Source organism: Polypterus senegalus, chromosome 1, assembly GCF_016835505.1.
Source record: "Polypterus senegalus isolate Bchr_013 chromosome 1, ASM1683550v1, whole genome shotgun sequence".
Classification (NCBI taxonomy): domain Eukaryota; kingdom Metazoa; phylum Chordata; class Cladistia; order Polypteriformes; family Polypteridae; genus Polypterus; species Polypterus senegalus.
The window spans coordinates 126,200,588-126,227,411 of NC_053154.1; the positions used below are offsets into that span (position 1 = coordinate 126,200,588).

The window sequence follows — 26,824 nt, forward strand, 5'->3', positions numbered from 1 at the left end:
TAAATATAATGAGTTTCAGTTAAATTTACATCTCAACTGAAAAACAATACTACATATTGCATACTATATAGCTATTGAACCTGACCTGAATATACAGGTTCGTAAGTAATGTTCATTAATATCAGATATTAGCAAATACCCTTCCAGTGGATCTCAGGAAAAACATGTCTCAATGCTAATTCTGTAATAAAATTAAAAATACTGTATAATGAGTAACACATTGCTTTAGATGTTGAAACATCATTATCATCATTATAATACACAGAAGTTGCAGAGTTTGGGTTTGAAAATCATACACCTTAGTGGAAACTTCCACCTGGACTGAGTACTGTGATTGTGATTATCCTTTATAATTTAAATTAAGTGAAATGCCTAGAAAAGACTAGAAACCAAAGCTAAGAAAGAGAAAGTAAAAAAGCAACCAAGATAAGATAGAAAAGGGTAAGTACAAGATCACAGTTAGGAATAGGAGTCTAGACCATATTGTTTTTAAACTCAGTACTTAGTGCCCAGCTGGGAGGCAGATACCTCAGAGGTTACATTGGAAAAATGAGCCTTTAAAGGTTCCATGGGGATCAGAAGTGAAGGGACAGTGTACCTGTAGTCAAAGTGAATAGCCTCAGCTTCACCTTGAAAGTGGTTTCAGGACATTCCCTAGCAAGAGTCCAAGATGGGATTCTATGAAGCCCTTTTCAGGGCAAAAAGCTTACTGCTGGGAGGCGAGTTTGGCAAGAAGACTTACTGAGATGAGGAAAAGGAAGGACAGAACATCAGTGAGAAAGAAAGACAGTGGGAGACAGAGATGAAAGGCTTAAAGTGAGTGCTTTGTTTAATTCTTAGTAGGTTGAACCACACCTATAAGGCAGTGACACTGCATGTTGAAAAAAGCCTAGATGGACATGTTTTATTATGTGTATTCTTTATTTCCCTCCATTTCCTCTCCTGTTGTGTATTTAATTTGCTAAGCTAAATACATTATTTGATCTACTTTGCATCATTCCTCATGTGAATGGATACCATAGAATGATCAGTTGTTAATGAATAAATAATTTATTTCATGTTCAAAATTGCTCAAATAAAGTACAAATTAAAGAGTTCCACTCTGGAACATCACTTCAAAATGAAGCAAAAACAGCTATAATTAAAAGGGACACAGTGAAAATAGAGATTTTCTAGAGATTTGTATTGGTAAAAGGACCAATCAGAAACTGTGCATCCAGAAAAAAGAAAGAAAGAAAAACTGAATGTCCTCCTGTGTGTGTGAACACAGACAAGTGGCCAAGAATTCCTGGCTTCTAGACTGCAGCACATTAGCACATCACAGAGGCAGTGCTGAGGTGATAATATTTGGTGTATTACACTACACACATAAAATAAGCAATTCATTTTATGTAAAATATAACAATAAGAAATTGTTTGTGTTTTCATAAAATATATAACTTTAGTCACACTTTCTTGAATATTTCTCATTTAAATTGTTTTACACACACCTACCAGAAATAAAATATTTTAACAAAAATACTTTGTGCTACAAACTATTTTTCTTTAATATTTTTCTATTAAAAAAACATGTCTTTTGTTTAAGGACCTAACTACATTTCTGTTAGATTTTAATAAATATATATTAAATAAAGTGCCAGACATTTTTCCCAAAAACTGTATTATCCATCCTTATTATTCTTCCTCTGTTTCATTCTTAATCTTCTGAATTTACAATGATGTTTGTACCTGCTCATTCTGTTTTGTATTACTAGCCCTTCTTGAACTTACATACATGTAAAAATGAAAATTAAATGATTTTGTCTTTGCATTTTGTTGTAGTCTTTTCTACTTTATTGGTTGCAATTTAGTCTTTAGTCTACCCTCTCAGTATAACGTGTAAACTGTCACAAAATCAGTAATGCAACCCACAACACCACTGGATTTTTTAAAATTGTTACAAAGCACCTGACAGAGGCTCACTACCCCAAAGGCTTCATTAAATCTCATCCAGATTATTCAATCATTGTCTGGTGATTAGGAAGGCTGCTGCATAAAGCTAAAAATGAATTCATACTTCTGGATCCATCTCATAGCTTTCCTCATGGCATAAAGCAGTGTTCTCCAACTATGGTCTTGGATGGCTTCTGTGGCTGTAGGTTTTCATTCTAACCCTTTTCTTAATTAGTGACAAGTTTTTGCTGCTAATTAACATTTCTTTCCTTTATTTTAAAATATTGACTTGTCCATTTATTTATTTTGCTTTTGCTTCATTTTTTCCTTAAATAGCACCCAAACAGAAATGACATGTTCAGTGAGACAACAGATGTCCAGCTAATTCGGGGCCACCAACGATTTTCTTAATTAAAAGCCAATTCTTATCATTAATAAACCCATCATTTAATTCCAAGGCTTGCTGCTGCTCTCATTCTGCCATAGCAGAAATTTCCAACTCTATTGTTTTTTTTTTTTGGTTTTTTTTTGTTTTAAGAAAACCATCAACATGTTTTGTGGACCTGAGCAGATCAACATTACTGAGACTTTCACCTCTCTTTAGATATTTTATGATGATGCCGGTCATGTTTTGGCTCATTTTGTATCTTGCTACTGATTAATGAAAAAGAATAATTAAGGGGTCCGAGTCTTAAATAGCAAGTCAATTAAAATTAAGGCAAAAAAGTTAATTAGCATCAAAAACTAGTCACTAATTTTAAAAAAGGTTAGAATGAAAACCTGCAGCCTCAGTAGTCCTTCAGGAGTTGGACACCCCTGGCTTGTTATATAGGAAAAGCAAGCATACTAGAGAGTAAGAATGGTTCCATGAATGGATGCACTTATTGGCTATAGTTTTTCTTTCGATTGATTTCTTTTTGAGAAGTAATTAAGTACATTTTTGATCAATGTAATGGTTTAATTTTAATCTCAGTTTTAAGGGGATGTGCCTCTCAGCTCTCTGTGCAATTAGCTTTCTTTCATGGACTGGTTTCAACCTTGCAGGTTGTTTAAACCTTTTCAGTTTGTTTAATTTCAGTTTCCTTTAATGTTATTCTAGTACCTATTCCCTAGTTCACTTTAATTAATAAAGCCATGTGGCCTCTAGTTTGACTATATCTCACAATTGATCAGGAAACTATGAGTCCACTCTTAGGGAGATTCTTCAGCTGACCTTTGCCGTAGTTCCCAGTTTCTCTGGATTGGTCCTTAAGTGGTTTTTAAGTAGTATCATTTTGTTTGGGTTTCCTACTTTAGGCATCAATTTTTTTTTCAGCTTAGTTAGAATTTTCAAATAAAGAAATATGCTAAGTGATTTCTGGCTTTAGCCATTCTGTTATGAACTATTTTTATCTGTAATTTGTTATGGAAATATTGTTATGTTTCACCACTATTTTTGCACCCCACTAAGGTATTGAATAATGAAGAATTAATTTATGTCAGTGGTTGTTTATACTGACAGGTATCTGAATGGCCTAAAATGATTTTGTAAAATCTTTTACACAATTTTCTTGTTAGCAAAAATAGAAGACGATGAAATTATGTGGTGTATTTGTCTAAGTAATTCTTTTATCTTGAGGGTACAACATTACACTGCCTTTGACTATGCTGGAATTAAAATCCAGTCTCCTGTAAGACAGACTATTTTAAAAAGTAGGAACAAACAGTAGTTAAGTAAACATTTTCAAAATGAGCTGATCAAACTCCAAAATCATAAACTGGTAACACATAAAAGAGAAATATAACTGTAATATGATATATTCCAATACATTGTGGGTCATGACAGCACATCTTATTTTCTCTCTCTTTGATCGTTTCTTCCTCTACATGCCCTTAGTTAATCATGGAATTCTTGGATATAAATATACTGTACTGCGGTGGGTTGGCACCCTGCCCAGGATTGGTTCCTGCCTTGTGCCCTGTGTTGGCTGGGATTGGCTCCAGCAGACCCCCGTGACCCTGTATTCGGATTCAGCGGGTTAGAAAATGGATGGATGGAAATATACTGTAGTCTAGCCTTTTTGGTATAATATACTTAACTATATAAGCATATCAATACTTTTGTTAGTTTTCTTTTTCATACCCTGCCTTTCCATGCAAAGCAATTTCTACTTTCCTAATAGCACAAATACACCTTGTGTAAGGCATGAGCAACTTGTATGATAATCATGATCTTGTCCTCTGCTGGAATACATCCTAAGCTTTTAAAATGCCAGCATGTGCTTTTAAGAAGAATTTCTTGTCATTATCTACATTGAATAGTGACATCCAACACCTTTTTTAACTACATAAAGTTTCCCAAGGACACTTGGCGTATTAGTATAGTAATTACCACATGCAAGTAAGAATTTCATTAAGCTCTGTACATGTGCAAATACTAACACAAACTAATGGTTTCACATATTTATCCACAATTTATTTGTAGCAAACAAAGTACCTGCTTCACACAGAAATTATGAGCAACTTTTCTTGCACTTGTATCCTCCATGGATGTGCCTCAATCGCAACATTAACCATGATTTGGCCCTCAGAATTCCTAAGACAAGCCAAGCGCATGTTTTCAAGATTACAGTCCACCCTGAAAACCCAATTACTTAAAGGCTGATTGATGTCCAAATTTTGCTTATCTGACATTAAGTATTAATTGATGGGTAATACTGGGAAACACTTTAAAGAATAAGAATTGGGCTTATCTCTCCTATTTCATGGGACACACAGTTCATATGCCTACACATATAACAAAGCAATTTGAAACAATTGCTGTAATGTTTATACATGTGAATTTTGCCACTCCTCAAAATCACCTGTGTGCCTGTCATTGGTTAACTGATGGTGTTTAGTCATCCAATCCCCTAACTGTATTAGGGATGTGTTTGTTAAGCACTTTGAAGAGAAGGTAGAGCTGAAGACTACCATTCCCACATGCAGTACTTGTTCAACCCAGCTTCATAAAATCATGTCTCAGCTAAGGATTGGGAGACTTCCTTATGCTAGTACAGTAGTTCTTAAAACTTTTTACTTGTAATCCATTTTTGCCTTTTTTGTGTTTTTGAAATACTGCCGGCACTCATTCCATGTCTGGTTAGGGGTTGTTTCCCTTGGGGAATTGTTGCAGGTATTCTCCCTTTGCTTAAACTGCCCACAGCAATCCATCCTAAGACAATCTGCAAGCTGTAATGATCACAAATCACAACTCTGCATGACCCATGTGAAACGTATTTTGTTTTAAATTATATATTACATGTATTTGGTTTTCAGTGAAATCATTGTCTTTGTGGAGTTACACATTTTCTTTGCAGCATGGTGCCCACAGAAAAAAATCAGACCTGAAAGTTATACCTTCCATGTCCATTCTCTTATAGGAGTCAAGACATGCAACACTGTGTAACATGATAGGTATGACCACCTAAAAATAAAAAATATATATACACATATATTACCTTTTAAATTAAATGGATACTTTATATAATCAGCAAAAAAAGAAACGTCCTCTGACTTTCAACTGTTTTTACTTTCAGTAAACTTAATGTGTAAATATTTGTATGAACACTAAAATAGTCAACACCATAAGACATAAACTAAAAATGTTTCACAATGTGTCCCTGAATGAAGGGAGGCTCGAAATCAAAAGTACCAGTCAGTATCTGGTTTGGCCACTAGCTGCTTAAAGTACTGCAGTGCATCTCCTCCTCATGGACTGGACCAGATTTGTCAGTTCTTGCTGTGAGATGTTACCCCACTCTTCCACCAAGGCACCTGCAGGTTTCTGGACATTTCTGGGGGGAATGACCCTAGCCGTCGATCCAAATCAATCCCACTCCAGGGTACAGGCCTCGGTGTAACGCTCATTCCTTCAACGATAAACACGAATCCGTCCATCACCCCTGGTGAGACAAAACCATGACTCATCAGTGAAGAGCACTTTTTGACACTCCTGTCTGGTCCAGCGAAGGTGGGTTTGTGCCCATAGGCGGCGTTGTTGCTGGTGATGTCTGGTAAGGACCTGCCTTACAACAGGCCTACAAGCCCTCAGTCCAGCCTCTCTCAGCCTATTGCAGACAGTCTGAGCACTGATGGAGGGATTGTGTGTTCCTGGTGTGACTCGGGCAGTTGTTGTGGCCATCCTGTACCTGTCACGCAGGTGTGATATTTGGATGTACCGATCCTGTGCAGGTGTTGTTACACGTGGTCTTCCACTGCGAGGATGATCAGCTGTCCTTCCTGTCTCCCTGTAGCGCTGTCTTAGGCATCTCACAGTGTGGACATGGCAATTTATTGCCCTAGCCACATCAGCAGTCCTCATGCCTCCCTGCAGCATGCCTAATGCACGTTCACGCAGATGAGCAGGGACCCTGGGCATCTTTCTTTGGGTGTTTTTCACAGTCGGTAGACAAGTCTCTTTAGTGTCCTGCGTTTTTAGAACTGCGACCTTAAATGCCTACTTTCTGTAAGCTGTTAAGGTCTTAACGACCATTCCACAGGTGCATGTTAATTAATTGATTATGGTTAATTGAACGTGCATGGATAACATTGTTTAAACCCTTTACAATGAAGATCTGTAAAGTTATTTGGATTTTTAAAACATTATTGTTGAAATACACAGTCCTGAAAAAGGGACGTTTCTTTTTTTGCTAAATATATATTGATTTGTAGGAACATCCTTGCTTTTTACTTGTCTATAAAGACTGTGAAATGGGAGATTGATCTTAAGGTTTTTAAAAGAAAAAGAGACTGGCCTATCAAAGCACTGACATGAATTACGCAGAATCTTAATTAAGGACTAAGGGTCAATAACATAAAGACAGCACTGAAAGAGCTGAAAACAAATCCCAATATGGAAAATGTAACTGAAATCAAGAGTACAAAGCAGAAAGGTACTAACACTAAATTCTCCTTAGTGGTGCCTTTCAGCTTTATTTAGCACTAATAAGATCTGATGGATCTGATAGCAAGTTTGATCCAAAGAGAGAATGCCTAGAGTTACATACCACACTCTTAAACAACATGAAATCAAAATATTCCAGAAAAGGTGTCACAAAATAAGCATTAACAATGATAATATCATAAAGGAATATACCCAGGATAAACCATATTTAGAGAGGAAAGACATGTGTAGGCAGTATTACTAGTTTTAATGAAGTAATACATTGGTGAAATAATACAATTAAAATATTTCAGTGGTGGGATTAACACTGGAGGAAAAAAAAAACGTTTAAAAAGACCTATGGTAAGATTCTTTTCAGTAAGCCTGTGCAGCCTGGTCATGGTTGTGATTCTCCATCTGGTGGTTATTTTTAGAACTGCCAAATCTGTGAAAAAGAGCACTTTAAAAAAAAAATGCAGTGTTGTGGGTGGGTTATGTAGCAATGAGGTAAGAGGGAACAAAGAGCAATTAAATTTCCACGACAAAGTGCATCATTACTATAGACCCAAATACATAACTTTTTTTTTTTTTTTAATGTCTACTGCTTCTGTAAAAATGACTACTGAATTGTTTGAAGGACTGGCATGAAAAACCATTTGGAAAGTAAAGGTTTGAATAATTACATAATTATATGTATGTAAGTTACAGATTGTTTACTTGTTGCTTCAGAATGATATATTGTGTGTGTGTTTGTTTTCTAAAAAAATAAAAAATATATGACTTCGACTACAATACTTGTTTTGAGAGATTCTTTAGGTACAAAATACTAAAGGTTTGAAAAAAATGGACACAATGTTTCCCAAAAGGGGGACACCTTGTGCCAATGAGTATAACTTTGGAATGTTATTGGATATAAACTTGGTACAGGGATAGCTGACAGATTGGGGCACAAAATAAAATTGTTTCCAGGGTTGTGCATCATACAAAATCTTGGTTGTATACTGTAAAATCCATTTTTAAAGGAAATATCTAAAACACATTATTTGTATTATTTAGTTGATATTGGTGTAAACAAGGTTTTTTTCATCATGTAATTACTTTCTTTAAAAAAAAATGTTGTACATTGTGTTGTACTCATTATTCTTCGACCATTTGGAGTGACTTACTTAAGCAGAATAATAGCAATTTATGTTTGGGTGTGTAATTTAGGTTGCAATAATGCCCAAAACCGCTTAGTGCGTGGGGTGGGGTTAATGAATTTTAATGTCTGGTGGAGTTTTTGCATTTGTACATTTTGAACATGTGTCACAGATAAAACAAAGCACTTGTCATATAGTAGTTCAAGTATTAAGGTTTTTAGGAAACATTAAATTCATCTTCTCCATTGTATCCAATAACAGACAAAAAAAAAAAAAACACAGACACAAAAAAGTGATAGAACATACTTGATTAAAAGTTTTAGAAAAATTCTGAAATATTTATATCACTTGAAAATCCAGTACTTTGTTACCTGCTTCCATTAGTTTGACAGTAAATTTTACCCTAAAGAAATTACACATTACATATAAAAAACACTACTACGAATTTTATTATATTGGATATTTCTTAAGAGTTTTCAGTACTAGACATATAAACAAAAGTTAATATGTGCACTTACCAGTTATACCTGTAGATGTTGGCAACTCTCCTAGAGTAGATGAAGGCACAGTGTGTTTGCTGTACTGCATATCAGCCTAATCAGCACAATAAGTCTTTCTACTAACTTCTTTTTCTCTCTGTGTTCAGAAAAATTGTTTACTGTTTACATAGGTTTTATTACCATTTCAACAAGAATAGGGTCACTGAATAGTAATTTTGTTGTTTAGAATTCTTAATGAATACCATCTCTCCAGGTATGACAACAATAGGTTTACTATTAGAAAGTGAACATCTCATGCAGTTAATCCAGTGGTGGCAAGTAACCAAGTATGTGAATTTTGTGCAAGAGCATGAAGTATCTGCTGAAATAGAAAAATGCTTGTTCTGTTGAGAAAGAGTTAGACATTTCATGACTATAGCTGCGTTAGCTGCAACACAGTTACTTGTAGGTAGGAATAAAATCTGAACTTTCTAGGGCATAAAACACAGGTCAATCAGTGACAGCAGATGAAATCTGAAGTGATTCTGACCTCCCAGTCCAGAGTTGGAGGGAGGTTTGGTTAATTTTAGCAGGGGTGATATCAATGTTCTAAAATCCAGTAACAGTCGAATAATATTTCCTAACTAAAATATAGATAAATGTGATTTTACAAACAATATAGGCTCTCCTAATAGTATGACTGAATTTATCAGTAGCACTTACATATTTGCCAGAAGTGAGAAGTTAAGCAAAATGACACCTTTTATTGGCTAAATTTTCTAAACTTCTCAAACAATACCCTAGTATTGCTGAAGAAATCAAAAATAATACCTCTGGGCTTGGGTGACTTACGTGCATGCGGGAAGAGGGGGGTGGGGGTCATATTTCGGTATAATGCCTGCATTTCTTTTTTCTCACTACGTCAGGATGCACACCCAGGTCACCCTGATGGTAGATCATTATCCATCCATGAGCTAAAGAGAGACAGTTATGCTTCACATTCAACTGTATTGACGTTTACCTTTTGTCATCATTACTTTCTATGCAGTATATTCTCCATAGATTTCTTGGCCTTTTCAGTAGGTCGACATGAGTAACATTTACAATAATGATTATTTAATTATTTTTATTACATTTACATGATGATGTTCTTTTTTGTGCCCTTTGTTGGCTGGGATTGGCTCCAGCAGACCCCCGTGACCCTGTAGTTAGGATCAAGTAGGTTGGATAATGGATGGATGGATGGATGTTCTTTTTCCCCTTGCTCTGTCCCTATAAATTGATTGAGAATGGGCAAGTCGTTAATGGCTGGCATGCCATCATTAATGGGCAATCAGATGTAAAGCTGAGCAAACTGAGTAGAAATGAGAAATAACAACAATAGTTGCTTATTAGTTAAACTTGGTATTGATCTTAATTCACTGTTTACTGCAACAGCATTTAGACCTTAGAATCATCTCCCCTTAGTACCATACTATGTAGTCTGGTCTTGATTCATAGCTAGTGTTGTGGAAAAACTTTCCTCTATTTTCAAAGAAGACAGTCACGGAGCCCAGATGAAAATGCAGAACACTTCGCACATTTTGAACAAAGATACGCACAAATGTTTCGGTCCATGGAGTAAGCAATCAATTCTCCAATTCATTTGCTTTTATTATTTTCTATTATCATTATCTCATCTAATACATCACATCATCTGACTCCTAATATGCATAATATGCAGAACTTTATTATTCCATCCAATCAACTAGTACTACCAGTATTTACTGACTCCTTTTAACAGTAGAATTAGCAAAGCCTATGAAAACCACCTTAAATCTGTTCGCACCTCTCCATCAGCGTCTTTTGTTTTGTACTTATGTAAATCAACACAAGCAGCAAGTAGCCTGCTATCCCATCCCCCCAAAAAAACGCAGAAAGGGCAGAATGTTCTCTCAGCTCAAGTCGTCCCATGGGAAAAAGACTTTCCGAGACTAAGGTCATAAAGCTTATGAAACCGTTTCTGGACAAAGGCAGAACCGTAACAACAGTTACATGAAGGTTCCACTTGCAGCTAAAGTCACTTCAGTACACATGTAATTTGTGAGCATGACCGTGTTGATCAAAAAGGGGAAGCTCTGCAGTCTATTTGTGACTTTACGCTGTAGGAAGATAAGAAAATGAAAGGTAAATTCCATTTGGTCTGACTTTTATATAAGTAACATATAAATGTTTTTTGTATAAAGGTCATCACAAAACATAATCATAAACAGGACTTTGCATGATACTTTTGCAAGCTCTGTAAGTGCTGCTTTTTCTTTGAATGACAGGTGTGGGGCAGACTGACTGGCAGGATGACGTCCGACCTCTTGTGCATCCAAATGGTACCATCTTTCGTCTTTACACCTGGTGCAGCTGCATTGTTCTCAGCGTGAATGTGACTGAGAGAATAAAAATGAATAAAAATAAAAAAAAACTAACCTTTACAAGTACCATAAATTTACACCGGCTGTTACAGACTCAAATCAAATGTAAATTTTTATTTTATAATAGTAAGAATAAGAGCAGCTCACTACTCAAAACAGAGGCATCCGGAAATCAAACCCCGAACGTCTTGATTACGAGTCAGCAGTTCTAACCCCTGCACCATCAAAGCGAGCATATTAAGGGTGTGTCAATGTTGCACCCTAACACAAGTCCTTTTTCCTGCAGTTATATTCTTGAATAAAAGCCCACTTGTTTTGTTATACTTGTACCTTTTGTGAAAGTGTTTATTTGATATTTGGACTTCAGGCTTGACACAATATACACTTGATGTCTACAATTTGTCAATTATTAATAAAATATGAAAATGTTTCTGTTTTAATGATCTGTTTATATAGATTGTTGTAGACACGGAACACACATGAAATGCATGTGTTCCAAATAACGATATATTATTTACCCTATAAAACTCCAGGCAACTCACACGCGGGTAAACAGACTTGAGCTGAGAGAACTTTCTGCCATGTCTGCATTGGTGGGGGGATGGGATAGTAGGCTGCGACACATTTACAAAACAAAAGATGGCGACAGAGAGGTGCGAACGGATTTAAGGTGGGCCGGAATTACATGTTTTTTTGGTAATTTTTTGTGTTATTTGATAATTCTCATTTACCTGAATGCCGCCTTGTTGACAGGGGAGACTTAGTGCCACCTCATAGGAGCTTTAAGGCACGTTTCACTAACCCTTTAGTTACCTTCAGTCCTTTTACTTTTGTTTTAATAATTCATTGTTACAACTTTAATTAAGTATATACTTCTAATAAATTGTAAAATATAATTAATATTAATTAATATATATTAATATAACTAAAAATTCCATACTAGTACAGTACTATCTCAGTTAGGTGCTGCTGGGTCCTTGGAGGAACCTCTTCTGCCACACCTGGAAGTGCAGCCAGAAGAAGTTTGAGAAACACCTGGAGTACTTCCGGGTGTGCTATAAAAGGAGCCGTCTCACCACCAATCAGAGAGCCAGAGTCGGGTGGTGGAGGACAACGCTTGTGAGGAGGAGAGGAGGCAAAGTATAGAGAGAGAGTGAGAGAGAGAAGAAGAAGAAGAAGAAAAGACTGTGTTTATTTATATTTGGTGCTGTGTACTGTGTTGTGAAGGGGGAGCAAGAGAAAGACACTTCCCCACAGAAGAATAAAGGTGTGCTGTTTTGAATTTGTGTATTGTGTATTTATATATATAAATACATAGTATCTTCTTTAGATGGAGAGCTGAAACCTCTCTTTTCAGCATTGGATCAGAACAGAAACCAACCCTAGACATTGCACCAGTCAACTGAAAAGCATATTCCCACACACCTACACTCACATACAACTGGGCCAGGTCAAAGTTGTCAAGTAACCTAATTAACTCAGTTAGAAAACTATGCTATATAGTGTTAAATGTGCTGTTCCTAGCATTTATATCCCTGAGAGTTATCCATCCATCTAAGTTTGAAAATAGTTCAGGGTTATAAATATATGAAATGATACTGTATGTTGTGTGACAGATAGGGAGCGCTGTCATCCCCTTGAACCCTCAGATCAGTCGCCAGACACCAGGTAAAAGTCCAAATATTGACTTTATTATAATTATACAGTGCACAAAGCACCCTCCTCTCCACAATACTCATACAATAACCAATTAATCAACAATACACAATAATCCTCCACTCCCAGACGCATTGCCACCCTGCCACCCAGCTCAGCTCACTCGTCTGGGATCTTTCACAGTCTTTTATATTCCCTGACCCGGAAGTGTTTCCATACTCAGGTCAGATCAAAAGTTCTCTTCTTCATCCCGGAAGTACGTCATTTCCCCTGTCGCTGTGACTAAGACGTACTTCCGGGTTACAGGGCACGTAAGAGTCTCTGGGCCTTCCTGCAGCATCCTCTGTTGGCCCCCAAGGTATCCAGCAGGGCTGTAAAGGAAAACTCCAATGTCCATGATTCCCTGTTGGCATTCGGGGCACCTCCATGCTGCAGGGAGGGCTCCACCTGGTGGCCTGGGGGTATTGACCGGGATGACCGGCCGGCCTTAGTCCACAGTTGTTTGTTACTTTTTGTTTTTGTGTACATATTAAAGCACATTGTGGTATGGTGGAAAGTGGTATATAATGTAGCATTAAATACCATCTGATTGAAAGAAAGAAAGAAAGAAAGAAAGAAAGAAAGAAAGAAAGAAAGGCATATCAAAACTAAGGCACAAAAATATTACAATACATTATGATTTATTTTATGATATATTGCAATCATCACTAACAAACAAATTTGACAAATCAGATTTGAAAAATTCAAAGTTCCTCAGAGGTTTACCTCCATACAGTAGCAGAAAAAATACCACTCCCTTTATTTTTACACATGTGACACCAGCAAGCCTATAAATAACAGACAGCCTTAGATATTTAGGATAGAATTGTCAAAATAGCCTGAGATGCAGGTCTTGCATGTATTACTGTTTGCTCTTTTGACAAGAGCAAAGGAACCTGTATGTTCTCTTCAAGGAAAACAAGTATTTCCACAGCTGGCAAAAGATGGAGATGTCATAATCGGGGGAATTTTTTCATTTCATAGTAGCTGGAATGGTAAACTGTCATTGTTTGAAACAATACCAGAAGATATGCAATGTAAAACGTAAGTTTAAAATTGTTCTTTCATGATTGTTTTACTGTAATGGATGTTTGAACATATAAACAGATGACTGACTCTAACAAGTACAGATAGATAGATAGATAGATAGATAGATAGATAGATAGATAGATAGATAGATAGATAAGAAAAATAACTATATTACTATGTAGATACACATCATAAATCTAATAGTAAAAGAGCATGATTTCTTTTTGTTTTTTATTTATTTATTTAATTTCTTTTAGTTTAAGTCTGAGAGATTTTCAGTTTGCACAAACTATGATCTATGCCATAGAAGAAATAAATAACAATACTGACATTCTGTCTGGTTTTACTCTGGGCTATAAGATCTATGATGCTTGTGGATCTGTAGCTATCTCAATAAAAGCAGCCATGGCTTTACTGAATGACCAGAAAGATGAAAACTCTGATGTGTCTTGTGTCAATTCAACAACTGTTCAAGCCATCATTGGAGAGTCAGCCTCAACACCGACTATTGCAATTTCTTCAGCAATTGGACCTTTTCACATACCAGTGGTAAGATTTTTTTTTAACTGTGAGTGTACTGCAGCAGGATAATAATACTCTAGTAAAATTTGGAGTCATGAGATATTACCAATAAAATGTAATAATGTTTGCTTTTGCCAGATTTTCTGTAATGATATTCTAAAGGTATATTGACATGTCAATCTGGTAGCTGAGTCATGACAACTGGACTTCTTTTTTGGTAGGTAGATATGTTTTACTGCTCATCCAAGCAGCTTCGTCAGTCGCTGAACACAATGTCCTTTTTTTGTTTTACAGATTAGCCATTTTGCTACCTGTGCATGTCTGAGCAATAGGAATCTGTATCCTACATTTTTCAGAACCATACCAAGTGATTTCTATCAAAGCAGAGCTCTAGCTCAACTTGTAAAGCATTTTGGATGGACTTGGGTGGGCACAATAAGAAGTGACAATGATTATGGAAACTCAGGAATGGCTACCTTTCTACAAGCTGCTAGGCAAGAGGGCATCTGCATAGAATATTCAGATGCAATTTTCAGAACTGACTCCAGAGAAAAAATCCTTGCATTAGTAGAAGTTATTAAGAAGGCTTCCTCAAAAATTATTGTAGCATTTACTTCTCATGTAGATATGGAAGTTTTGTTGCGAGAATTATTACTACAAAATGTTTCTGGTCTTCAATGGATTGGTAGTGAGTCATGGATTACTGATAGATATCTTGCATCCAGATACGGATGTAATATTCTTGGTGGAGCCATTGGCTTTGCTATCCGCAATGCAGTTATAGATGGCCTAAAAGAATTTCTTTTAAAATTGCATCCATCACATTTACCAGAAAGTGCTTTTTTGAAAGAGTTTTGGGAGAGTATCTTCAGTTGTTCATTAAACAGTGAAAATAAGACCATGTCTGCAAAGCCGTGCACTGGCAAAGAAAATCTGAAAGGTGTAAATAATGAATACACTGATGTATCGGATTTGCAAATTTCAAATAATGTTTACAAAGCAGTATATGCCATAGCCTATTCACTACGTAATATGCTTACCTGTAAAAATGGGCAAGGTCCTTTTGCTAATAAAACATGTGCAAACAAAAAGAAGATTGAACCCTGGCAGGTGAGAACTGTTATTTATTCTCCAAGTGAATGACTTATATTTCATTGTGGGAAAAAAAAAATACTTGAGTAATGTGCATTTCATCAATTCCTGAAGGTCCTGCATTACTTGAGAACAGTTAACACCACATCTGGAAATGGTGAGAAAATCTATTTTGATGAAAATGGAGATCCAACAGCAACATATGAACTTGTCAATTGGCAGTCTAATAAAGAGATGACAACTGAATTTGTTACTGTTGGATATTATGATGCATCCTTGCCACCTGGACAACAATTTAAGATGATCAATACCAAGATTTCATGGACAGGGTCCCAAAATGAGGTATCTAAATATACATATCTTAAAATTCATGTTCTTTTGCAATCAGTTCATTTGATATATACAGTAGTATATACTATAGAAATATTTTTAATATCAAATTACAAAGCAAACTTTACCCTTTACTATGTCTCATAATCAATGTAGACATCAGTGCACCTATTGTAATGAATTTTGTAATGCATGTAGTAATAAAATGCATTGCATTGGTCATTCCAACAAATGCCACACCACAAACTTTTGCCGTAATAAAATGCATTATTACAAATGTTTGTCATACTCCATCTGTTTGAATGACTGAAACATAGCAATTGGATGGACACACAGATAAGGTGGATTAGGCCTGAAAAAAGGTAAGCATTGTGACTTGTCAGTTGAGATGCTGATCTGCTAACTGAACAGTTTCTCATTCAGACCTTACATGTGATTTACTGTTTTATCCACTATGTACGCGTATAACAGATTAATTTACCAATAATAGAAATATGTCCCTTTATGATATCAGTTTGAATAAAATTACATCTATCTATCTATCTATCTATCTATCTATCTATCTATCTATCTATCTATCTATCTATCTATCTATCGTGGCATGCAAAAGTTTGGGCACCTTTGCTTAAAACATCTCTTACCATGAATAGTTAAGTGAGCACAAAGTTAAGGCATAAAGTTAAAGATAACACATTTCTTTAATACTTCCATCATTCACAGGTACAAAATACCAAAAAAAATTAAAATGGCCTGAAGCAAAAGTTTGGGCACTTGACATGGTCAGTACTTAGTAACACATCCTTTGGCAAGTATCACAGCTTGTAAATCCTTTTTGTAGCCAGCTAAGAGTCTTTCAATTCTTCTTTGGGGTATTTTCATCCATTTATCTTTGCAAAAGGCTTCTAATTCTGTAAGATTCTTGGGCCATCTTTGATGCACTAATCTTTTGAAATCTATCCAAAGATTTTTCAATGATGTTTAGGTCGGAAGGCAGTGAGGGCCATGGCATAACCATCAGCTTGTGCCTCTTGAGTTATTCCATTGTACATTCTGAGGTGTGTTTGAGATCATTATCTTGTTGTAGGACACAACCTTTTTTTAACTTCAACTTTTTTACAAATGGTATGATGTTTGCTTCCAGGATTTGCTGAAATTTATTTGAATCAATTCTTTCCTCTACCAATGACATATTCCCTATTCCACTGGCAGCAACACAAGCCCAACGAATAATTGATACACCCCCATGCTTAATAGTTTGACAGGTGTTCTTTTCCTAGAATTCAGCACATATCTTTGCAAATTGTGGCCAAAATGTAGTATTTTGAATCAATCAGTCTACAGGACTATATTCCAAAATGCATCAGGCTTGTTTAGATGTTCAATTGCAAACATCAGGCACTAAATTTTCTGGCTAAGATGCAGGAAAAGTTTCCATTTGCAGACTCATATTTGTTCAGGTGTCACTGCAAAATAGAATCTTCCTGAAGGTCTTTTGCAGTCAAACAGGGGCTGTTATTTGCCTTTCCCCGAATCCAATGAGCAGTTCTTTCAGAAACCTTTCTTGGTCTTCCAGACATCAACTTGACCTCCATGTTCCATTTTTTAATAACATTACAAACTGAGGAAACAACTACCTGAAAATGCTTTGGTATCTTCATGTAGCCTTCTCCTACTTTGTGAGCATTAGTTCTTTTACTTTTCAGAGTGTTAGGAAACTGTTTAGAGCAGTGGTTCTCAACTTTTTTTTGGCCATGCCCCACCCAGGCCTCTCTAAAAATCATGATGTCCCCCACTGTTACATACGTTATTATTACCTATTCAATAAGTGAACTGCTACTCACGTGGAGGAAGCCCATAATGTCATTAATTTGGTCTAATCAAGCTTGGAAACAAAAGAGGGAAAGGATAGTTGGAATACTGACAAAGAAATCACTAAGAAATTGTTAAAAAAATAATATAATATGAAGTAATATGAAAATATAGCAAATACAGTTTTGGAAACATACAGTATAATAAGAGACGTGATAATCATAAATATAAAATAACTTTAATGACAGCTTTTTCTGTAATATTTTGATCATTTTATATTTTTGTTATATTGCAAAATTTAATAATCATTGTTACGATTCATATTATTTTAATGGTAAAAACAATTTCTAAATAGAAAAACGCAAGCCGGTTATAAAATCATAAAGTAAAGGGTCCTTCACCATCCCTTCAATGTATTTATAAATATATAAATGTCTCTGTAACAAATAAAAATTATTTGTTTATTTTTTCTATCATTTTTAACAGTGAATTTTTGCTTTTTCATTTTCTAAACAGTTTAACATAACTAAATTCTTGAATTACCCTCCTAAAAAATCAAACTGCCCGCCAGTGGGGCGTGTGCCCCACGTTTGGAATCACCAGTTTAAAGGATCCATTACCTGCTGATTGTTGGGACAAGGTTTGAGGAGCCAGAGAATTTATGAAGCTTTGCAATTTGCATCAGGTGCTGTTTCCTAACAATGACTGTGAACAAGCCATAGCCCTAATGAGCTAATAGAGGTCTGAGACCTTAGGAAAAGTTTTCTGAGACCTCAAATATTTGTATAATTTCGCATGGTGCTTCTTTCCTTTTTTCACTATACAATTGTAAAAAACAAAAACAATACAATAATCTTGCATAAAATGCTGAAAAGAAATGTGTCTTCATTAACTTTATGTCTTTTGGTGATCATTTCATCTTCTGGTCACTTAACTATTCATAGTAACAAATATTTTAAGCAAGGGTGCCCAAACTTTTGCATGCCACAGTGTCTATGTATTTATATATAATGCAAAGTTCACTCACTCTTTTACACATCAACAAAAACACAATTTACCATTTACCTGTAGTTATTTAGGAGTAAAACCCCTCCTACAATAGAAAAACTAAATACCTCAAAATCACAAAAATGCTTGGAATGAATTGATTGATCATTAAAAAAGAAAATTATCCAACTCGTGTTTTTTTAATTAAAAAATATATTTGTCTCTATTTATTAATATTATGCTAATGTACATGCTCTTTGCTGCACTGAGAGTTGGCTTTATACAAATGAAGCATGTGGCCCTAACCAATAGGGTGGACGAATGACTAAATAAGGAGCAGTGTCCTGGATAGGAAAAAAGAGACATGATCACATTTGGTGTGTACACTCAGGTGTGAAATGAAAGGAGAAAGTCCGGTGAGGCTCAAGAAGATGCAGGAGAATTATAAAGCTACAGTAGGGTGCCAGACACTGTGGCTGTAAACACACATGTTGTTTTGCTAGAAGCAAAAAGGCAGGGAGACAGAAGCTTAAGTGGAAGTGGTGTCTTCTGATCCAAGACAAGCCAGGACAGACGGTGGCAGTTTAAACTTAGCAGGTCTCCTACTCCCTACTCCAGTGTAATATACTTTCAAATCTATGGACTTTGAAACTGGATTCCCTACCCTGACCTCTATAATTGTTTACATTGACATGCACATCTGCGTACTTTGAACAGAGATCTCCCAAGCCCCTTTTCATGTGCTGTACATATGTGTATGTACATATACATTAGCATCTATGGACTTTAAAGGGGGACCACATACAACTGACTAAAAACATGAAAATAAGTACTTGAGTTTAACAATGAAAACAAATAGAAATCATAAACATATAATATTAATAATATAACTCAAGTGATGTTCATTATTCCTACTGATTACCATTTTAATTCGAAAGTATACATTTTTGTGTACATTTTGTGTAAAATTTTGTTTTGCAATGACCAGCAACAAAAGCCATGTCATTAGGAGAAACAGAAATTGAGCAACTGCAGGAGTTTTTGACTTATGGACAATTGTGTACAGCATGTTCAATTTTAAGCAACTCCAGTGACCTTATCCAATTATTATTGTTACTTGACTGGCACGTTTATTTGATATGACTTACAACATTTTAGATACAATTGGTTACATTTCTTTTGGATTTTTCAATTGGAGCACAGGCAGGTGAAGTGACGTACTCTTGGTTATAGTGTATGTAACAGGATTTGAACCCACAACCTTGTGTTGGATGACCTTAGTCCAAAGCCTTAGCCACTACAGCACACTACCTGCCAATTAATTCCATTGGTATCAAAAAAACCAAACAAATGTATATTTTATACAGAAAAGTATTCATCTTGTTTCATAGGATTTCTCATAACCAACAGCACTATAACAGAAGCATATTGTTTTATGAATTTTCCCAGGCAAAGCCTGGTAACACGGCTATTTTAGCTTTATTTGTAAAATTAAATTTCTATAATAATTCCTTGTTTCCCTGACAAAACCCTGAAAAAGAGCGAATGTATAAGTTTAAGTTTAGATACATAAGAAATCCAAAAAAACATTTTTTTTGATTAGTAAAATTTTAATTAATTCAGTTTGGTAACTTTTTAAAAAAACAGAAAAAAATGCTTTGTTTTAAAAGGTGCCATTATCAGTGTGCAGTGAAAGTTGCCCTCCAGGGACCCGAAAAGCAGTTCTGAAAGGAAAACCTTCATGCTGTTTTGACTGCATATCGTGTACAGAGGGAGAAATCAGCAATGCAACAGGTTTGTACTTTTTTCACATTTTCCAAATAATAAAAAATATGTATATGTAAGCTTTTTACTGAGGACTTCAAATTGTTAGTCAGATTTGGCATTCTTACAATTATAGCACATGTAAAGACAACAGAAAAACAAGCCCCTACACCTTTACACTTTTGTCACCAAATCAGACAATGATTTTGTTTCTGAAATGACTATACGCTGAAATCTGTAATACGGATGCAATATTTCCAAAAGGAGGGACTGAATTAACCCCATTTTTTTTTTCTTTTTTACGTCCCAGGTTGAATAGATATGCTCATTTATTAACTAATATAGTTTTAAACATAATCAGTCAATCAATTCAGCAACCAAATTGTTTTTATTTTATTTAGTACATTTACATCAGTTTAGATTGATTTTACAATCATTGTATTTTATAGCAGTTAATGATCAGACAAATTACTGAACGACCCGATGTCATGCAGTGGTTATGGGTGGGATTAAACCTTTGACTGAGTAGTTTATGTGCTTTTAGTGAAAGATTACCTCACCATGCCAGACACAAAAATGATAACATAATATTTTAAAATTCTTTTAATCCCATTTAGGGTCATGAAGAAAACAAAAAACAGATAAATATTATTTTCATATTCAACAAATAAATGAAAGATGAGACAACTTGATGAAAGCTTTTTGAAAATTTTACAGCATGCAAATAGGTTTCATGTTTTACCTTCTGGGTTTTTTTTAGATACGTTTTAGCATCTGCATTGTCTGCTTTATGATGGCCAATGTAACTAATTATGAACATGCAACATCTCCATGAACCATATTTGTAGCAGTTTTCTTCACTTATTTTCCTTTTGTCTCAGATGTAGTCATTACCCAACTAATTTCACTGAACCTGATGTACCATATAAACTGTTGTAAATGAGTCATTTCATAAATATTAGCAATATACAGTAAATTTCAGTTTTTCATAAGGGATTTATAAACTTCTATTTGTATGCGTGTAATTTAATTTATAAAAAAAAGACAATGTTTTCCTTTTTGATTTTTGTTTTTCTTTATAGATTCCATTGAGTGTATCAAGTGCCCTGAATATTATTGGTCAAACAGACAACAATCTCATTGTATCTTAAAATCAACTGAATTTCTGTCATTTTATGAAATTATGGGAATACTGCTGTCAATATTTTCAGTAGCTGGGGCCTGTTTAAGCATATCAATAGGTATAGTGTTTTTCAAATATAGGGACACTCCAGTAGTTAAAGCCAATAATTCTGAGTTAAGTTTTCTCCTTCTGTTTTCATTAACCCTCTGTTTTCTTTGCTCACTGCTCTTCATAGGTCAGCCAACTGAGTGGTCCTGCATGTTACGTCACACAACTTTTGGGATTACATTTGCATTAAGTATTACTTGTATACTGGGGAAAACAATTGTTGTGTTAGTTGCCTTCAAGGCAACTCTGCCTGGTTACAATATCATGAAATGGCTTGGGGCCACCCAACAAAGGTTAAGTGTATTTAGTATAACACTTATCCAGACAATAATTTGCACTCTCTGGCTAATTCTTTCACCTCCATTTCCATATAAAAATACAAATTCCTATAAAGACAAGATAATCTTAGAATGCAATGTTGGATCTGCAGTAGCCTTCTATGCAGTGATTGGATATGTTGGTTTTCTTTCTTTATCATGTTTCATTCTTGCCTTTCTTGCTCGAAAGCTTCCAGACAATTTTAATGAAGCAAAATTTATTACATTTAGCATGCTGATTTTCTGTTCCGTCTGGATTACTTTCATCCCATCTTATATCAGTTCCCCTGGCAAATACACTGTAGCTGTGGAGATATTTGCTATTTTAGCTTCCAGCTTTGGCCTGCTTACTTGCATTTTTGCCCCAAAATGCTATATATTGTTACTCAGACCAGAGCAGAATACAAAAAAACATTTAATGAGTAAAACACCATTAAAATAACTTTAGTAATAACTCTATTATACTTTTGCTTTCGTATACTGTCTATATGTGCCATTCAGTAATTACTAATAATTTTTTTATTTTGTTATTTTTTTAATCAAAAAAAGTTTTTAAAGGTAAAGAAAAATTAATTGGACTTCACATGAAATAACACAAATGTCTAAACTTCAAATGTAAAGTTTTTAAACATTTGCCCACATAGACCCATGTGTGATTGAAATCTATTGCATTATAATGATTACAGAGCCATACATTAAATTAGAAATCTGAAAATATTGTGGTAACAAGCCTGCTGCTGGATAAATTAAGAAAAGTAAGAAGGATGACTGAAAGCAAGCTTGACAAGAAGATGTCAACTGACCACTAAAAATAACATCAGATCTGTAAAAATAAGTTTAATGGAAATCAGAGGTTTTAACCATATTTAAACATTCAGTGTAAACATGTAAAACTGAATTTTTGTTTAACACAGAATTTTAACAACCCATACAAAGGGTTAAAATGTTGTCTTTTGCATTTTCTTTGTAATTATGTAAGTTATAAATACATATTCATAAACCATATGAACAATACAGAAATTTTGTGTGGAACAACTCTGTAGCTTCGTTTGAGTCTTTCCCATTTCTTCTAAAAGTGAATAGAAGCAGCAATGAGGTAAACGTTGTCTCAGTTCATTCAGCGCCTTTGAGCACAATATATATAAAAAAATCACGAATTAATGCATATTAAACATGTTAATGATTGCCCTTATTATTTTCATCATAACAAATGTACAAAATCAAGACAATAACTCAAAGTAGTTGCAGTAGTTGCAGTAAAATCGCAGTTTCTTTGTTATTAATTGGTGTCTAGGATTTTCTTGAATATATAACTGGTTTGGCTGTCTGCAAATTGCCAGCTCCTGGTGACAATGCTTGAGCCAAGTCAGGCTGACTGTACTGTAATCCGCCGCACAGCTATTGCGCCCCCGCTACATCGCGGATTTATCAATACTATTATTATTACTAGGGGGCTCCGCTCCCTGCTCGCTTTGCTCGCCCACCCCCTCATTTGGTTTACCGGATAAACAATTTAAAGAGATTGTTATTTTCATTGGAATTGTTACATATGCATTAATTTCCTTTTTACTTTAAAACTTTTGTAAAAACAATATTTGCCCTTTATTTCCTGCACTGGGCGTGGCTAAATATCTTTCCCGCGGCACTTATAACGCTGCTCATGTTGTGAAGGGGGGTCTGAACGCACGCTAAAGAGATGCGATCGGTTTAGCTGGTGTCTTGCTGCTGCTGCTGGCCAGCTGTGTGTGTTGTGCTTGTCGCGCTTTGCGTCAATAACTTAAAAGCTTGTACAGCAGCTGTCATTTTTCCACATTGCGTCTCTGCCGCTCGCTTTGTGAAGGGCGGAAGCTGAACGAATGCTAAGCAGAAGTGGACAGATCAGCTACTGGCTTTGTGCTGCTTCTGCCAAGATACATGCCTATTCTGTTTGCTCTGCGCGTTCTGAAGGAGCAGGAGGTGGAGTGGTTGACGGCTGAACGCACGCTAAGGAGAAGTGCTCTGATCTAGTCACGATCTCTTCGCTCAAAACCCCCCGACCCCCTCCCCCGGAGGCGCGCTACGCTCCTGCCACTTCATCTTGGGAAGGGGGGAGCTGAATGTACGCTAAGGAGAAGTGGACTTTGTGCTGGCTCTGTGCTGCTTGTTTTTCAGCTTGTCACTCGCTCTGCGTGTCAATCATTTAAAAGCCTCTACAGCAGCTCTTATCCTGTCTCATTGTCTTGTCTTGCGTGAAGTTAAAATGTTTTATAATAGAGGGATGTTACTCATATACTTAGCCCAACATCCACATATCATATGTGTTTACAAAGTGTGTTTTAATAAGTTTACAAGTGTTTAAAGCATGTGGGATCGGTATTTTAAGGCTTAAACTAAAAAAAAATGTGGTCTTTCTATATCGCGGAACTTCACCTATTGCGGGTGAGTCTGGAACGTAACTTCCGAGATAGGTGGGGGAATACTGTATCCACATTCTGTACATGCTATTGTGTGTTACATGCATTTGCTAAACATTAAAATGTTTTGGTAAAACCAACAGCAGAAGAACTGCCTGTATAACAACTTGAGAAATTAATATACTAATATACTGTATATAAAAAGCTGGTCCTCGAGGCATATGTCGTCCACATTATAAATTACAGTTTATGCATTTGGAGCTGATTTAAATCATATAGAACAGTACGATGTCAACACATTGTAGATATGTGAAAAAATAAATTGCTTTAATTTTGTTAAAAAGATTTCCCACAGTGAATATTTTAAATGAGGTCTGATAACATTGCTGTATTAATACAAACAGAATGTATTTGTGTATTTTGATCAGTTGCATTTCTGTATTAAATACCAGTGGGACATGCCCCCATGAGATGCTGTGCAAAACCAGAAATAAGCTTCCCTTGGTAATTTAACTTATTAAAATGTTCATAACAACCCTCAACTTTGTCTGCTTAAGCAATGTTTTGTCCAATTTTTGTAACATATGGTCAACGTAATTATTACTTATCCAGAAAAATATTGCTGCTTGTAGTATATTAATTTTCTGTCTTGAGCTGCAAGACTAGACCAGGGTTTGGCAACCTGCAGCTCGTAAGACACATGCAGCTCTTTGACCACGTGGCTGCGGCACTTCTCAGAACGATAGACACATTCACATTTTCATGGCTTAACATATAATTTGATGATATTTTTGTAAAGATAAATAATTTATTTATGAGTTAATATTATTTTTTATTTAGATATTTCTTTAGGCGGCACGGTGGCGCAGTGGGTAGCGCTGCTGCCTCACAGTTAGGAGACCCGGGTTTGCTTCCTGGGTCCTTCCTACATGGAATCTGCATGTTCTACTCCTGTCTGCGTGGGTTTCCTCCGGGTGCTCCGGTTTCCTCCCACAGTCCAAAGACATGCAGGTTAGGTGCACTGGCGATCCTAAATTGTACTTGGTGTGTGGGTGTGTGTGCTGCCCTGCCCGGGGTTTGGTTCCTGCCTTGTACCCTGTGTTGGCTGAGATTGGCTCCGGCAGACCCCCATGACCCTGTAGTTAGGATGTAACGGGTTGGATGATGGATGGATATTTCTTTAGCTATATGTGAATCAGGTGGTCCAGTGTGTGCCTATGTCACTCTTAACCTCTTAACTGCCTCATCTACAACTTCCACAAAGTCATTCTCTTCAACAAGATTATGTCTTTGGTCAAATCACATCCTCTCCAGTGTTTTCTTCAGTATGCAAGATTGGAATTCATAATTATTTCATGTAGTTTTTGTTGTAAATTCTCACCACGCCTTCCCAGGTCTTCGTAAGCATTATTATATTTTCTCCTATTTATATATTGTAGCCAGCTGAGTTCGGAGTGGTGAGTACATTTTGCACTGCTTGGTCAGCACATTTACAGTAGTGAAGTGGAGAGTGAAGGGTAGACGACTGCAATACTGAAGTGGGGGTTAGGGTGAAGACTATCACTACAGAACTGAACAATGTTGTAGTATTAGTCACCTTTGCACTGTTACGTGTTCGAGTGATTTGAAACTGAGACATCCACTAATCAAACTGCAAAATGGCAACTAAGAAAAAAATACAACATGAATACAAGATGAAAACTGTGAATTTAAAGCCGAATGGGAAGAAAATTATGCTTTTATACAAAACTCTATGGGTCTTATAACATGTCTAATTTGCAATGAAAAGTTATGCAATAACAAAAAAATCTAATCTCAAACGTCAGTTTTTAACAAAGCATGACGCATTTGCAAAATAATATTCCATTAGGGAAGACAGAAAAAAAGTAGCGACAGAATTAAAGCAAAAAACAATGTCAATATTTAGCACCTGGATACAATCTTCAAGTAATGTGACCGGAGCACATTTTGCTGATGGAGAATATGTAAAATGTGCTTTTTAAATTTGACTAAACACCTCTACTGTGACTTCAAAAATAAAGAAGACATTTAAAAAATTAGACACTCCACTATCCACAAAAACTGCATGTTCGCAACATAATCATTAAGATGGGCAAGAATGTGACAGATCAACAGATTAAAGATATAAATATTGGCATCTGTATTTTCTTTGGCATGTAATGAGTCACTGCGGTGGGTTGGCACCCTGCCCAGGATTGGTTCCTGCCTTGTGCCCTGTGTTGGCTGGGATTGGCTCCATCAGACCCCCGTGACCCTATTCGGATTCAGCGGGTTAGAAAATGGATGGATGGATGGAATGAGTCATGTGACATGAAGGAAATCACACTTCTGAAACGGTATGTTTCTGATTAAGGTCTCCATGAAGAATTGTTGGCTTTGATATCTCTTAATGGACAAACTTGAGGTGAAAATATCTCTGCAGTTAACTTTGGAATTTTTGACTGTTAGGAAAATTGACATCAATAAATTGGTATGTGTCGCTATAGATGGAGCACCCTTTATGACTGGTTAAGGATTTGTTACCCTCTTCAAACAACATATGGAGCACAATATTTTTACATTTCATTGTATTATTCATCAAGGAGTGCTATCTGCACAGACATTTCCCATTAAAGTTATAAACGTGATGGATTCGGTAGTAAAGATAATTAATCAAATAGTAAAGGACTTAATAACCTACAGTTTTGTGCGTTTCTCAAAGAACTAAACAGCCAATAATTCCTACCTTCTTTTGCACAAAACAATTTCTTGGTTATCCAGATGAGCAGTTATGAAA

General features: G+C 35.8%; 1 protein-coding gene across 1 annotated transcript; it reads left to right on the forward strand.

Annotated features, from left to right (window-relative positions):
• The first annotated feature begins 13,409 nt into the window (after positions 1-13,409).
• Positions 13,410-22,076, forward strand: LOC120533177 (extracellular calcium-sensing receptor-like). Its single transcript, XM_039759953.1, has 6 exons — positions 13,410-13,597; positions 13,840-14,131; positions 14,399-15,214; positions 15,311-15,538; positions 19,993-20,116; positions 21,169-22,076. The coding sequence occupies exons 1-6, from the start codon at positions 13,584-13,586 to the stop codon at positions 22,074-22,076; spliced, it is 2,382 nt and encodes a 793-aa protein (XP_039615887.1). The 5' UTR covers positions 13,410-13,583.
• Positions 22,077-26,824: the final 4,748 nt, after the last annotated feature.

Coding starts and splice junctions, on each gene's coding strand:
- LOC120533177 (XM_039759953.1), top strand. Junction 15,215..15,310: donor AGAAGATTGAACCCTGGCAG/GTGAGAACTGTT, acceptor CAATTCCTGAAG/GTCCTGCATTACTTGAGAAC. Junction 15,539..19,992: donor GGACAGGGTCCCAAAATGAG/GTATCTAAATAT, acceptor TTGTTTTAAAAG/GTGCCATTATCAGTGTGCAG.